We start from the raw sequence: 13,560 nt of genomic DNA on the forward strand, positions 1-13,560 counted from the left end.
ATAGGCAATACTCTCCTCACATCCCTCTGACATTCACTGCACGCTGAGAGGAAAACCGGGCTCCAACTTGCTGCGGAGCGCATATCAACGTAGAATCTAGCACAAACTTACTTCACCACCTCCCTTGGAGGCAAAGTTTGTAAAACTGATTTGTGGGTGTGGTGAGGGGTGTATTTATAGGCATTTTAAGGTTTGGGAAACTTTGCCCCTCCTGGTAGGAATGTATATCCCATACGTCACTAGCTCATGGACTCTTGTTAATTACATGAAAGAAATACACCCCTCACCACATCCACAAATCAGTTTAACGAATAGCCAAGAAGTGGGGTGATAAGAAAAAAGTGCGAAGCATAAATATAAGGAATTGGAATAATTGTGCTTTATACAAAAAAATCATAACCACCACAAAAAAGGGTGGGCCTCATGGACTCTTGCTAATATGAAAGAAATGAATTTATCAGGTAAGTTCTTACATAAATTATGTTTTCTTTCATGTAATTAGCAAGAGTCCATGAGCTAGTGACGTATGGGATAATGACTACCCAAGATGTGGATCTTCCACGCAAGAGTCACTAGAGAGGGAGGGATAAAATAAAGACAGCCAATTCCGCTGAAAAAAATCCACACCCAAAAATAAAGTTTAAATCTTATAAAGAAAAAAACTGAAAATATAAGCAGAAGATTCAAACTGAAACAGCTGCCTGAAGTACTTTTCTACCAAAGACAGCTTCAGAAGAAGAAAACACATCAAAATGGTAGAATTTAGTAAAAGTATGCAAAGAAGACCAAGTTGCTGCTTTGCAAATCTGATCAAACGAAGCTTCATTCCTAAACGCCCAGGAAGTAGAAACTGACCTAGTAGAATGAGCTGTAATCCTTTGAGGCGGAGTCTTACCCGACTCGACATAAGCATGATGAATTAAAGATTTCAACCAAGATGCCAAAGAAATGGCAGAGGCCTTCTGACCTTTCCTAGAACCGGAAAAGATAACAAATAGACTAGAAGTCTTTCGGAAATTCTTAGTAGCTTCAACATAATATTTCAAAGCTCTAACTACATCCAAAGAATGCAATGATTTCTCCTTAGAATTCTTAGGATTAGGACATAATGAAGGAACCACAATTTCTCTACTAATGTTGTTGGAATTCACAACCTTAGGTAAAAATTTAAAAGAAGTTTGCAACACCGCCTTATCCTGGTGAAAAATCAGAAAAGGAGACTCACAAGAAAGAGCAGATAATTCAGAAACTCTTCTGGCAGAAGAGATGGCCAAAAGGAACAAAACTTTCCAAGAAAGTAATTTAATGTCCAATGAATGCATAGGTTCAAACGGAGGAGCTTGAAGAGCCCTCAGAACCAAATTCAAACTCCAAGGAGGAGAAATTGACTTAATGACAGGTTTTATACGAACCAAAGCTTGTACAAAACAATGAATATCAGGAAGATTAGCAATCTTTCTGTGAAAAAGAACAGAAAGAGCAGAGATTTGTCCTTTCAAGGAACTTGCAGACAAACCTTTATCCAAACCATCCTGAAGAAACTGTAAAATTCTCGGAATTCTAAAAGAATGCCAGGAAAAATAATGAGAAAGACACCAAGAAATATAAGTCTTCCAGACTCTATAATATATCTCCCTAGATACAGATTTACGAGCCTGTAACATAGTATTAATCACAGAGTCAGAGAAACCTCTTTGACTAAGAATCAAGCGTTCAATCTCCATACCTTTAAATTTAAGGATTTGAGATCCTGATGGAAAAAAGGACCTTGCGACAGAAGGTCTGGCCTTAACGGAAGAGTCCACGGTTGGCAAGAGGCCATCCGGACAAGATCCGCATACCAAAACCTGTGAGGCCATGCTGGAGCTACCAGCAGAACGAGCATTCCTTCAGAATCTTGGATATTACTCTTGGAAGAAGAACTAGAGGCGGAAAGATATAGGCAGGATGATACTTCCAAGGAAGTGACAATGCATCCACTGCTACCGCTTGAGGATCCCTGGATCTGGACAGATACCTGGGAAGTTTCTTGTTTAGATGAGAGGCCATCAGATCTATTTCTGGAAGTCCCCACATTTGAACAATCTGAAGAAATACCTCTGGGTGAAGAGACCATTCGCCCGGATGTAACGTTTGGCGACTGAGATAATCCGCTTCCCAAATGTCTATACCTGGGATATGAACCGCAGAAACTAGACAGGAGCTGGATTCCGCCCATACCAGAATTCAAGATACTTCTTTCATAGCCAGAGGACTGTGAGTCCCTCCTTGATGATTGATGTATGCCACAGTTGTGACATTGTCTGTCTGAAAACAAATGAACGATTCTCTCTTTAGAAGAGGCCAAGACTGAAGAGCTCTGAAAATTGCACGGAGTTCCAAAAGATTGATCGGTAATCTCACCTCCTGAGATTCCCAAACCCCTTGTGCTGTCAGAGACCCCCACACAGCTCCCCAACCTGTAAGACTTGCATCTGTTGAAATTACAGTCCAGGTCGGAAGAACAAAAGAAGCCCCCTGAACTAAACGATGGTGATCTGTCCACCACGTCAGAGAGTGTCGTACAATCGGTTTTAAAGATATTAATTGAGATATCTTTGTGTAATCCCTGCACCACTGGTTCAGCATACAGAGCTGAAGAGGCCGCATGTGAAAACGAGCAAAGAGGATCGCGTCCAATGCAGCAGTCATAAGACCTAGAATTTCCATGCATAAGGCTACCGAAGGGAATGATTGTGACTGAAGGTTTCGACAAGCTGATATCAATTTTAGACGTCTCTTGTCTGTCAGAGACAGAGTCATGGACACTGAATCTATCTGGAAACCTAAAAAGGTTACCTGTGTCTGAGGAATCAATGAACTTTTTGGTAAATTGATCCTCCAACCATGATGTTGAAGAAACAACACAAGTCGATTCGTATGAGATTCTGCTAAATGTGAAGACTGAGCAAGTACCAAGATATCGTCCAAATAAGGAAATACCACAATACCCTGTTCTCTGATTACAGACAGAAGGGCCCCGAGAACCTTTGTAAAAATTCTTGGAGCTGTAGCTAGGCCAAACGGCAGAGCCACAAACTGGTACTGCTTGTCTAGGAAAGAGAATCTCAGAAACTGATAGTGATCTGGATGAATCGGAATATGCAGATATGCATCCTGTAAAACTATTGTAGACATATAATGCCCTTGCTGAACAAAAGGCAGGATAGTCCTTACAGTTACCATTTTGAATGTTGGTATCCTTACATAACGATTCAATATTTTTAGATCCAGAACTGGTCTGAAGGAATTTTCCTTCTTTGGTACAATGAAGAGATTTGAATAAAACCCCAGTCCCTGTTCCAGAACTGGAACTGGCATAATTACTCCAGCCAACTCTAGATCTGAAACACATTTCAGAAATGCTTGAGCCTTCGCTGGGTTTACTGGGACACGGGAAAGAAAAAATCTCTTTGCAGGAGGCCTTATCTTGAAGCCAATTCTGTACCCTTCTGAAACAATGTTCTGAATCCAAAGATTGTGAACGGAATTGATCCAAATTTCTTTGAAAAAACGTAATCTGCCCCCTACCAGCTGAGCTGGAATGAGGGCCGCACCTTCATGTGGACTTAGGAGCTGGCTTTGATTTTCTAAAAGGCTTGGATTTATTCCAGACTGGAGATGGTTTCCAAACTGATACCGCTCCTGAGGATGAAGGATCAGGTTTTTGTTCCTTGTTGTGACAAAAGGAACGAAAACGATTATTAGACCTAAATTTACCTTTAGATTTTTTATCCTGTGGTAAAAAAGTTCCTTTCCCTCCAGTAACAGTTGAGATAATAGAATCCAACTGAGAACTAAACAATTTATTACCCTGGAAAGAAAGGGAAAGCAGAGTAGACTTAGAAGACATATCAGCATTCCAAGTTTTAAGCCATAAAGCTCTTCTAGCTAAAATAGCTAGAGACATATACCTGACATCAACTCTAATGATATCAAAGATGGCATCACAAATAAAATTATTAGCATGTTGAAGAAGAATAATAATGCTATGAGAATTATGATCTGTTACTTGTTGCGCTAAAGCTTCTAACCAAAAAGTTGAAGCTGCAGCAACATCCGCTAAAGATATAGCAGGTCTAAGAAGATTACCTGAACACAAGTAAGCTTTTCTTAGAAAGGATTCAATTTTCCTATCTAAAGGATCCTTAAAGGGATACTAATCCCTCATTTTTTCTTTCATGATTCAGATAGAGCATGCAATTTTAAGCAACTTTCTAATTTACTCCTATTATCAATTTTTCTTTGTTCTCATGTTATCTTGATTTGAAAAAGCAGTAATAAAAGGTTAGGAGCCGGCCCATTTTTTAGTTCAGCACCTTGGTAGAGCTGCTGATTGGTTTGCTACATTTAGCCACAAATCAGCAAGTGCTACCCATGTGCTGAACAAAAAATGGTCTGGCTCTAAAGCTTACAGTACTGCTTTTTCAAATCAAGATAGCATGAGAACAAAGAAAAATTGATAATAGGAGTAAATTAGAAAGATGCTTAAAATCTCATGCTCTATCTGAATCATGAAATAAAAAAAATGGGTTTAGTATCCCTTTAAAGGAAGTACCATCTGCCGTAGGAATAGTAGAACGCTTAGCAAGAGTAGAGACAGCCCCATCAACCTTAGGGATTTTGTCCCAAAACTCTAATCTGTCAGATGGCACAGGATATAATTGCTTAAAACGTTTAGAAGGAGTAAATGAATTACCCAAATTATTCCATTCCCTGGAAATTACTTCAGAAATAGCACCAGGGACAGGAAAAACTTCTGGAATAACTACAGGAGATTTAAAAACCTTATCTAAACGTTTAGATTTAGTATCAAGAGGACCAGAATCCTCAATTTCTAATGCAATTAGGACTTCTTTAAGTAAAGAACGAATAAATTCCATTTTAAATAAATATGAAGATTTATCAGCATCAACCTCTGAGACAGAATCCTCTGAACCAGAAGAACCATTATCAGAATCAGAAAGATGATGTTCATTTAAAAATTCATCTGAAAAATGAGAAGTTTTAAAAGACTTTTTACGTTTACTAGAAGGAGGAATAACAGACATAGCCTTCTTAATGGATTTAGAAACAAAATCTCTTATGTTATCAGGAACACTCTGAATATTAGATGTTGACGGAACAGCAACAGGTAATGTAACAGTACTAAAGGAAATAATATCTGCATTAACAAGTTTGTCATGACAAACAGTACAAACAACAGCTGGAGGAACAGATACCATAAGTTTACAGCAGATACACTTAGCTTTGGTAGCTCCAGCACCAGGCAGCGATTTTCCAGAAGTATCTTCTGACTCAGTTTCAATGTGGGACATCTTGCAATATGTAATAGAAAAAACAACATATAAAGCAAAATTGATCAAATTCCTTAAATGACAGTTTCAGGAATGGGAAAAAATGCCAGTGAACAAGCTTCTAGCAACCAGAAGCAATAAATAATGAAACTTAAATAATGTGGAGACAATAGTGACGCCCATATTTTTTTAGCGCCAAAAATGACGCCCACATTATTTGGCGCCTAAATGCTTTTGGCGCCAAAAATGACGCCACATCCGGAACGCCGACACTTTTGGCGCAAAAGAACGTCAAAAATGACGCAACTTCCGGCGACACGTATGACACCGGAAACAGAAAAAAAATTTTGCGCCAAAAAAGTCAGCGCCAAGAATGACGCAATAAAATGAAGCATTTTCAGCCCCCGCGAGCCTAACAGCCCACAGGGAAAAAGTCAAATTTTAAGGTAAGAAAAAAATTGATTTATTCATATGCATTATCCCAAATATGAAACTGACTGTCTGAAATAAGGAACGTTGAACATTCTGAGTCAAGGCAAATAAATAAATGTTTGAATACATATAATTAGAACTTTATATAAAAGTGCCCAACCATAGCTTAGAGTGTCACAGAAAATAAGACTTACTTACCCCAGGACACTCATCTACATGTAGTAGAAAGCCAAACCAGTACTGAAACAAAAATCAGCAGAGGTAATGGTATATAAATAAGAGTATATCGTCGATCTGAAAAGGGAGGTAAGAGATGAATCTCTACAACCGATAACAGAGAACCTATGAAATAGACCCCGTAGAAGGAGATCATTTAATTCAAATAGGCAATACTCTCCTCACATCCCTCTGACATTCACTGCACGCTGAGAGGAAAACCGGGCTCCAACCTGCTGCGGAGCGCATATCAACGTAGAATCTAGCACAAACTTACTTCACCCCCTCCATAGGAGGCAAAGTTTGTAAAACTGATTTGTGGGTGTGGTGAGGGGTGTATTTATAGGCATTTTGAGGTTTGGGAAACTTTGCCCCTCCTGGTAGGAATGTATATCCCATACGTCACTAGCTCATGGACTCTTGCTAATTACATGAAAGAAAACATGTCTGAGTAATACGCGAAGGTGCGCTATTCTGTAACGAAAGGCACAACACTCAGGGACAGCTACATCCGCAGGGAACTGTACAGGCCCTCCCAAGGCCGGGAGACCCGGGACAATAGGGCACGAGCACAATCGAAAATAAACGTCTGGACTCTGCAGACGAATAATAGCCAAAAATATATGGAAGCGAAAATGTGCTGCAACCTCCGGGGGAAACAAGCTGCCCTGCAAGAAGGGGTAAACATAATCTGGATTATCCGCATGTGTAGTCGTAGGGAGCGGTAGGGAACTCGCCTCTCGGAGGACAGGGCACCCAGAGGCGGATGGCTCAGCGGTCCCTTGATTCCCCGAGCCCGGGGAACAAGGCGCACTAATACGGCATACCGAACATAACTGATTGACATGTATCAACAAGGCCAAACTGGATTCTTCACAGGACAAAGAATCAGAATCTGAAATTTGAACAGTCTCAGCATCAGAATCCTCCATAACTGGACATAGAATATGCAAAAATGGACTATAAGAAAAACAAAAGGCACCTGATACCCACAATGGCTGGGGCACTCACCACCTCCTATGAATCAGACCCCTGTGTACGAGAAATGTTCCGTCGCCAGAACGTAATCACGCCCAGTCACAAGGTCAACCGTACAGTCCAAAAAAGCACGCCCAACCCTAAGGTCGCATCACTTCCAAAGGCCTTTAAGTTCCAAGCCATGAGCCCAGTTAACACTACACATAAGCAGATTGAATCGCATAAACATGATTAAAAAACCCTGTTCAATAATCCCCCTCAGGAGATATTAACCCTTGATTCCAAGATACAAAAGGAGTCCCACTGAGACCCTATAGTCTAGTAAATCTCGCAAGGTAGGCACCTCACCAGAAACATTTGTATGATAGTACATTAATGTAGAAGTAAAATGAAACGATCTTACCAGAATTTATACCGTGGAAACAGGAACACAGCCCTTCAAGTGTGACAGATAATAGCATCGCCTCCGCCATGGAGAGAAGAAAGCAGGCAGCGAAATGAAGTTCAACAACGCTGATTGCTTGTGAAGCTGTTAAAATGAGTCAGGATGGTTTCGCAGACTCTTCCTGCATCTCCGGACTCTAACTTTCATCCAGGCCCTCACTGAGAGACTGACAGGATTACTTAAAACTCCCGTCCCATGTCGAAAAGTACTAGCCTCTATAAGAGACAAAAAACAAACTTCTGACACTTCTTTGCCAACCTCCTGGGACGAAAGGCAAATAATGACTGGGAGATGAGGGAAGTGGGAGGAGTATTTAAGCCTTTGGCTGGGGTGTCTTTGCCTCCTCCTGGTGGCCAGGTTCTTAAGTCCCAAAAGTAATGAATGCAGCTGTGGACTCTATCCATTTAGGAAGAAAATAGGTGATATGATAGCAACTTTCAAGTATATTAAAAGGCTTAGTAAACGGAGGCCGTGAGTATTTTTCATAAAAAGAAAAATTCAAGAACAAGGGGTCATGATCTCAAGCTGAAGAGTAGAATATTCAGGAGTAATTTGCAGAAGCACTTCTTACAGGAAGGGCGATATATTCATGGAATAAACTTCCACAAGAGGTGGTAATGTCAAACACTGTGGGGGACTTTAAGAATACCTGGGATAAGGATATGCTACAAAGACTTGCTGGGCCTATTGTTATTATCTTCCATCAAAATCTATGTTTCTATGTATACAGCAAAACATTTCCAATTCTACTTAAAGGGACAGGCAACAACAGAATGTTAGTTGTTTTAATAGATAGATAATCCCTTTATTACCTATTCCACAGTTTTGCATAGCCAACAATGTTATATTAATATACTTTTTACCTATGTGATTAACTTGTATCTAAGCATCTTCTGACAGCCCCCTGATCACATGACATTTTATTTATTACCTATTGACTTTCATTTTAGCCAATTAGTGCAGTGTCTGCCACAATCCACGGGCGTGATCACAATGTTATCTATATGGTTTACCCTGTTATGAAAAGCAAATAAAAAAGCATGTGATAAGATGCGGCCTTCAAGGGCTTAGAAATTTTCATATGAGCCTTCCTAGGTTTCGCTTTTAACTAAGAATACCAAGAGTACAAAGCAAAAATGGTGATAAAAGTAAATTTGAAAGTTGTTTAAAATTACATACCCTATTTGAAACATGAAAGTTTTTTGGGGACTTGACTGTCCTGTTAAAGTGTTAGTAAACTCTCCCCTTTTTAAAATCAGATCCAGAATGTTAGTGATATTTTAGACGGACTTACGTTTTAATATAGATTTGAAAATCGCCCACTTCAAGGGTTTAATTGTTGTCCAATCAGTGCTCTCCCCATAAGGCACTTTTGTTGTAGCTAGAGTGCTGATTAGAGAACAATTCGAACCATTGGTTCACAGAAAAAAATCTATCTCTATATTAAAAAGTAAGTTATAGTGCATCTTCATTACAAATGGTGCATTAACCTCCATCTAAAATATCACTAACATTCCGAATCGGATTTTAAATAGGGGAGAGTATACCATCACATTAAGAATGATATGCCAATCTGAACGGTTTTAACAGAAAGCTATGATTGCCATTTGGATTAAGTAATGTGAAAACTCTAAACAGCAATTGTTGACCAAGAGATATTTATGCCACTACTAATTAAAAGTGAACGTAAACTTTAATGAATAAGTGACGGCTATCTAAAAATACTCTTAAAAAATGGGCACTTTCATTCATTGAATTTTACAAGCATGCTTATTTTTAAAAAATACTTACCTTTGCTTTATGGAAAGCAGACCGGCGATCCTCTGCCCGCAGCTCCTGCTTTCTTTAGCAGAACGTTGACGAATCCGGCTTCCTCCAATCTTTTTTGCCGCCCAGCTCGTAAGGCACACGATTGAAAGAAGCCGGATTGTCATCGATATGCTAATGAAAGCAGGAGCTGCGGGCCGGGGATCAGCATTATGTTTACCATAACGCAAAGGTAAGTATTTAAAAAATTAGCATGTTTGTAAAGTTTAATGAATGAAAATGCCCGTTTTTAAGAGTATTTTTAGATACCGAGCACTTTGCCTCCAAATCATACTTTTCAAGGTAATAAAAATATCTAAAGAATAATTAAATAAAAAAATCTTACCATTTTCTGTAGCTCCACTGTACTTATTCTGCCAGCTTCCTTCTTCATTTGATCCACACATTTCTGTGCTAAATTTAAGTAAGCTTGTAAATGGTACCTCATCATAGTCAGTCTCAAAACACACAGCAAAATGATGATCCAAAGACGCACAGTATCAAATGTTTCTTCTGTCATTCTGCGTTTAAAAAATAAACTATAGTTTAACAGCAAAATGTCAACATGTAAAAAAGAGTAATCAAAGTAAATAATGCCCTTATTCTGTTTAGCATTTCCCATAAATACAAACTAACAATCCACAAATCTAGAATATTTAAAATGAAAAAATAATTTGCTTACAAAGGAACACTTTCCTTGCCCAACGGTGGATTCAGAATATAATCCTTAGTTATTGGTTTCACCCACAGTAAAACCATTAGTAGAGGGGCCAAAAAGTTTATATGAAGCAGAAACCTGTAAGAAAAAGCAAAATGTATTAATAAAACAAATATCATCACATGTAAAACTTTAAGATATAGAATATTTCACATTTCCTCTTTTTCCAGGAATTGCTGCATTAGTAAAGATGGTTATATTTTGAATAAACACGCACAGATGCTTTATACGCATGTCCTGGCTTTAAAGGCACACTGAAACAATTTTTTTTCTTTCATGATTCAGATAGAGCATGAAATTTTAAGCAACTTTCTAATTTACTCCTATTATCTTTCTTCATTCTCTTGCTATCTTTATTTTAAAAGCAGGAATGTAAATCTTAGCAGACAGCCCATTTTAGGTTCAGCACCATGAATAGTGCTTGCTTATTGGAGGCTTACATTTACCCAGCAATAAGCAAGCATAACCCAGGTTCTCAACCAAAAATGGGCCGGCTCCTATGCATCACATTCCTGCTTTTTAAATAAAGATAGCAAGATAACGAAGAACAATTGATAATAGGAGTAAATTAGAAAGTTGGTTAAAATTGCATGCTCTATCTATCTGAATCATGAAAGAAAAAATCTGGGTTTAGTGTCCCTTTAAATTTAGATCCAGGTAAGTGAAGTTACAGGAATCTGGTCTGGATAAACAGATCCATTACTAAAACACAGCTCAGATGACTCCCTAAAAAATGTGGAAAAAAGAGAACAAAAAGGAAACAAATTTCCAATTTTAATTTTTCTTTTTCTTTGTATGTTTGAATACTTGTTGTAGTAATCTCCCTAGGGACCTTGTATTGGAGTAATACTCAAGTGATTAGGTCTAACTTTGGGAGCAGTACGTAAGCATAGAACTGAACATTAGAACAAATTGACTCAGTTCACAAGGATTGTGAATTGAGTTCAAGAAAATTATGCTTCTATGTACTGTTAAACATCTTATGTATTCATTCAGCAAATCAATTTTTTGTACAATTAAAATTTAACTTTTATTGCTTACTTTTAAAATGACAGCAAAATTGCACTTGTGTTTGCTGCCTGCGTTTGGTGCTTAAAAACACATCTCCAAAGTGTATTGTTAAAACTCTAATGTATCGAAAGTATGTGGGCTGAGACCCTAAGTAAACTAAAGAGATTCTTATTTAGTTAATAGCCTAAATCATGGCTTGACTGAATAAGTCCTTATATTTAAATAATGTATGATTCACAGTCCACTGGGTCTCACCCCTCAAATGCTGGTTATCTGTATTTATCAAATGATAGCTGACTAACCATCTGTCAGTTTCTAGCTATTGGGAAAGTCTCATTTTTATTTGTAAGAATATTTGTTTTCATCAATAATTAGCCTAATGGTGTCTCTAGTTCAATGTACTAAGTTTATTGGTCAGGAAGTCCTAAATACTACTAGAAATGGCTGAATACTTATATTAACAATAAACAATTACTGGATATCCTACTTTAAGCAGTTTCAAATGAGATAGAAAATGACAGCTTTAATAAGTAGTTTCTAGCTTGTACGTTCGTTGAGCTAATAAGATATATATGGCTGCTTCCAAAATGTCAGGTATCTTAAAGACAGTGTATTCAAACAGTTATGGTTGTTTATGACTTCATGAAAGAATTTAACACTTCCCTTGAAAGATCAAGCTTTGTAGAGATCAGTGTCTCAATTGTATTACTTTAGCTATTGAGTATCAAGATGAATAACAGATACTTTAATGTCCGCTGGTTATAAACAGAGAAAAAGATGATTTAATAATGTATTTCTTGTTTATAGAAGTAGTGTTCCTTTTAACATTAAGGCTTATATATGTAGGCTTCAATTACTGGTAAGCATTAAACCTTAAATGTAAAGTATTTAAATACTAATTTTTATGGTATTGATGTGGCGATTTCGTCATATCACTCCTATTCTCAAATGATGAAAGCTGTTAGCTATTAGGTTACTGAAATGTGCCTGATGCTAAGTAATATATAGCTATGTGTATCTGTTTGAGATCAACGCTATAGGCTGAATGCCCTCAGACTAGACTTTATAATGACACTTGGATTGTAACGTAGTGTAGTGCCTCTAGTATCAAATACACGTTACATTTTGAATGAAGGCTGTGTAAACTAGATCACAAAGTGCTTGGGTTAGAAGCTATTATAGCACTGCTAGTTGTTTATTAGATAGTCAGGATAGAACTGGTAAATGATCATTAATGTACCATCTGGTTACCTTTAGATTACCGTAGTTGTATAGCGCAATTTACCTTTTAGTTAACGTTATTTCTTGTTTGTAATATTACTATTGTATTGCCGCTTATACAATTTGCTTTTTAGTTATCCCTATGCTGGATATATAATGTTACCTTTGAATTACTGATATCCAGTTTACCTTATAATTACCATAACTCTAGTGCTACCTTTACCATTGAGTTGCCGTTGTATTGGATTACAGAGATAGCTTTTAAATAGCCGTTACTTTAAGTAACTATCTAACTGCCATATTTCTTGTTTTGCCCTAAAGTACATAGGCTAAGTCAGCAATCACGAATTATTAAGCTATGTCAGATAGATTTTTTAGTATTACTAATTAGAGTTTTTATATTATTTGAACAACATAGGAGAGCAGTTAAAAAATTAAGAAACCCCTGACGCCGCGTTTCCCATACGCTTCCTCAGAGGGGGTTACGCGAGGCGGCAAAAGGATAAGTTTAAATTACTGCTTCGAACACACCCTCTGTTCCCATTCGTTGCGAGTATCAGTGGATTGGTTGGATCAATCAACTGTCAATCAAACTACGACATGCAGTATTGTCCATGTACTCCTTAGTGCCTGAGATTTTGCTAGGAGCCGGAATGATTGTGGCAGAGTGTATCATAATTTTAGGTTTGAAATCTTTCCAATTATGAAACCTATGTATCTATTGTCTGCCTGTTGTTTCAAAGTGAAAAAAGCGCTCGCTTTATGATAACCATATTCTATTCTGCTTTGCTTGGACTACGATCTGGTCAATATAAAGATGATTGTCCCCACCAGAGATTTTTATTTTGGAAACAACATACTACCTCACTAATTATTAAGTTTCTTATATCTAGAACATTGCTAACTTGAAAATAGTCTGCCACTAACTGTCAATATTGTTGATTCGTTGTATAATTTGTGATACTCTACACCCGCAATAAATTGAATGATTATAGAAATGTGACTCAGTGAAATAATTGAAAAAACTGATTACATTGTGAACTAAGTCCCGCAAGAATAAATAAATTATTGGGAAATAAAATAGTGAAAAATTAAAAAATGAAATTATAAAGTGCAGAAATATAATTGCAAGAATTTGGGATTTTAGATAAATATTTGTGTAATTCATTCATTGAATTTTTTAAAGATGCTGTTATGTGCACTAGTGAAAAAAGAAAAAAGAAATACAAGGATTATTGAAATTGTCTATCTAGGTGTCTGTGTTACTAAAAACTAATACTGTGTTTATGTAGAATTGGTTTTATTAAAATTAAATGCTGTGAAACACTATTCCAAGTGTGTAATATCTGGGATCATACTTAAAAATAACTATAGTAGGTCCATTAACTATGTGATAA

At 37.4% G+C, this 13,560-nt stretch overlaps 1 protein-coding gene across 1 annotated transcript in view; it reads right to left on the reverse strand.

Moving 5' to 3' along the window:
* TMEM161B (transmembrane protein 161B) overlaps window positions 1-13,560 on the reverse strand; it is a 304,648-nt gene that overhangs the window by 148,037 nt on the left and 143,051 nt on the right. The window contains exons 10-11 of the mRNA XM_053701478.1: window positions 9,896-10,009; window positions 9,560-9,734 (exon numbers count right to left, since the gene is read on the reverse strand). Coding sequence (XP_053557453.1) covers window positions 9,560-9,734; window positions 9,896-10,009 — 289 coding nt within the window. The remainder of the gene's footprint in view (window positions 1-9,559; window positions 9,735-9,895; window positions 10,010-13,560) is intronic.

Source organism: Bombina bombina, chromosome 2, assembly GCF_027579735.1.
Source record: "Bombina bombina isolate aBomBom1 chromosome 2, aBomBom1.pri, whole genome shotgun sequence".
Classification (NCBI taxonomy): Eukaryota; Metazoa; Chordata; class Amphibia; order Anura; family Bombinatoridae; genus Bombina; species Bombina bombina.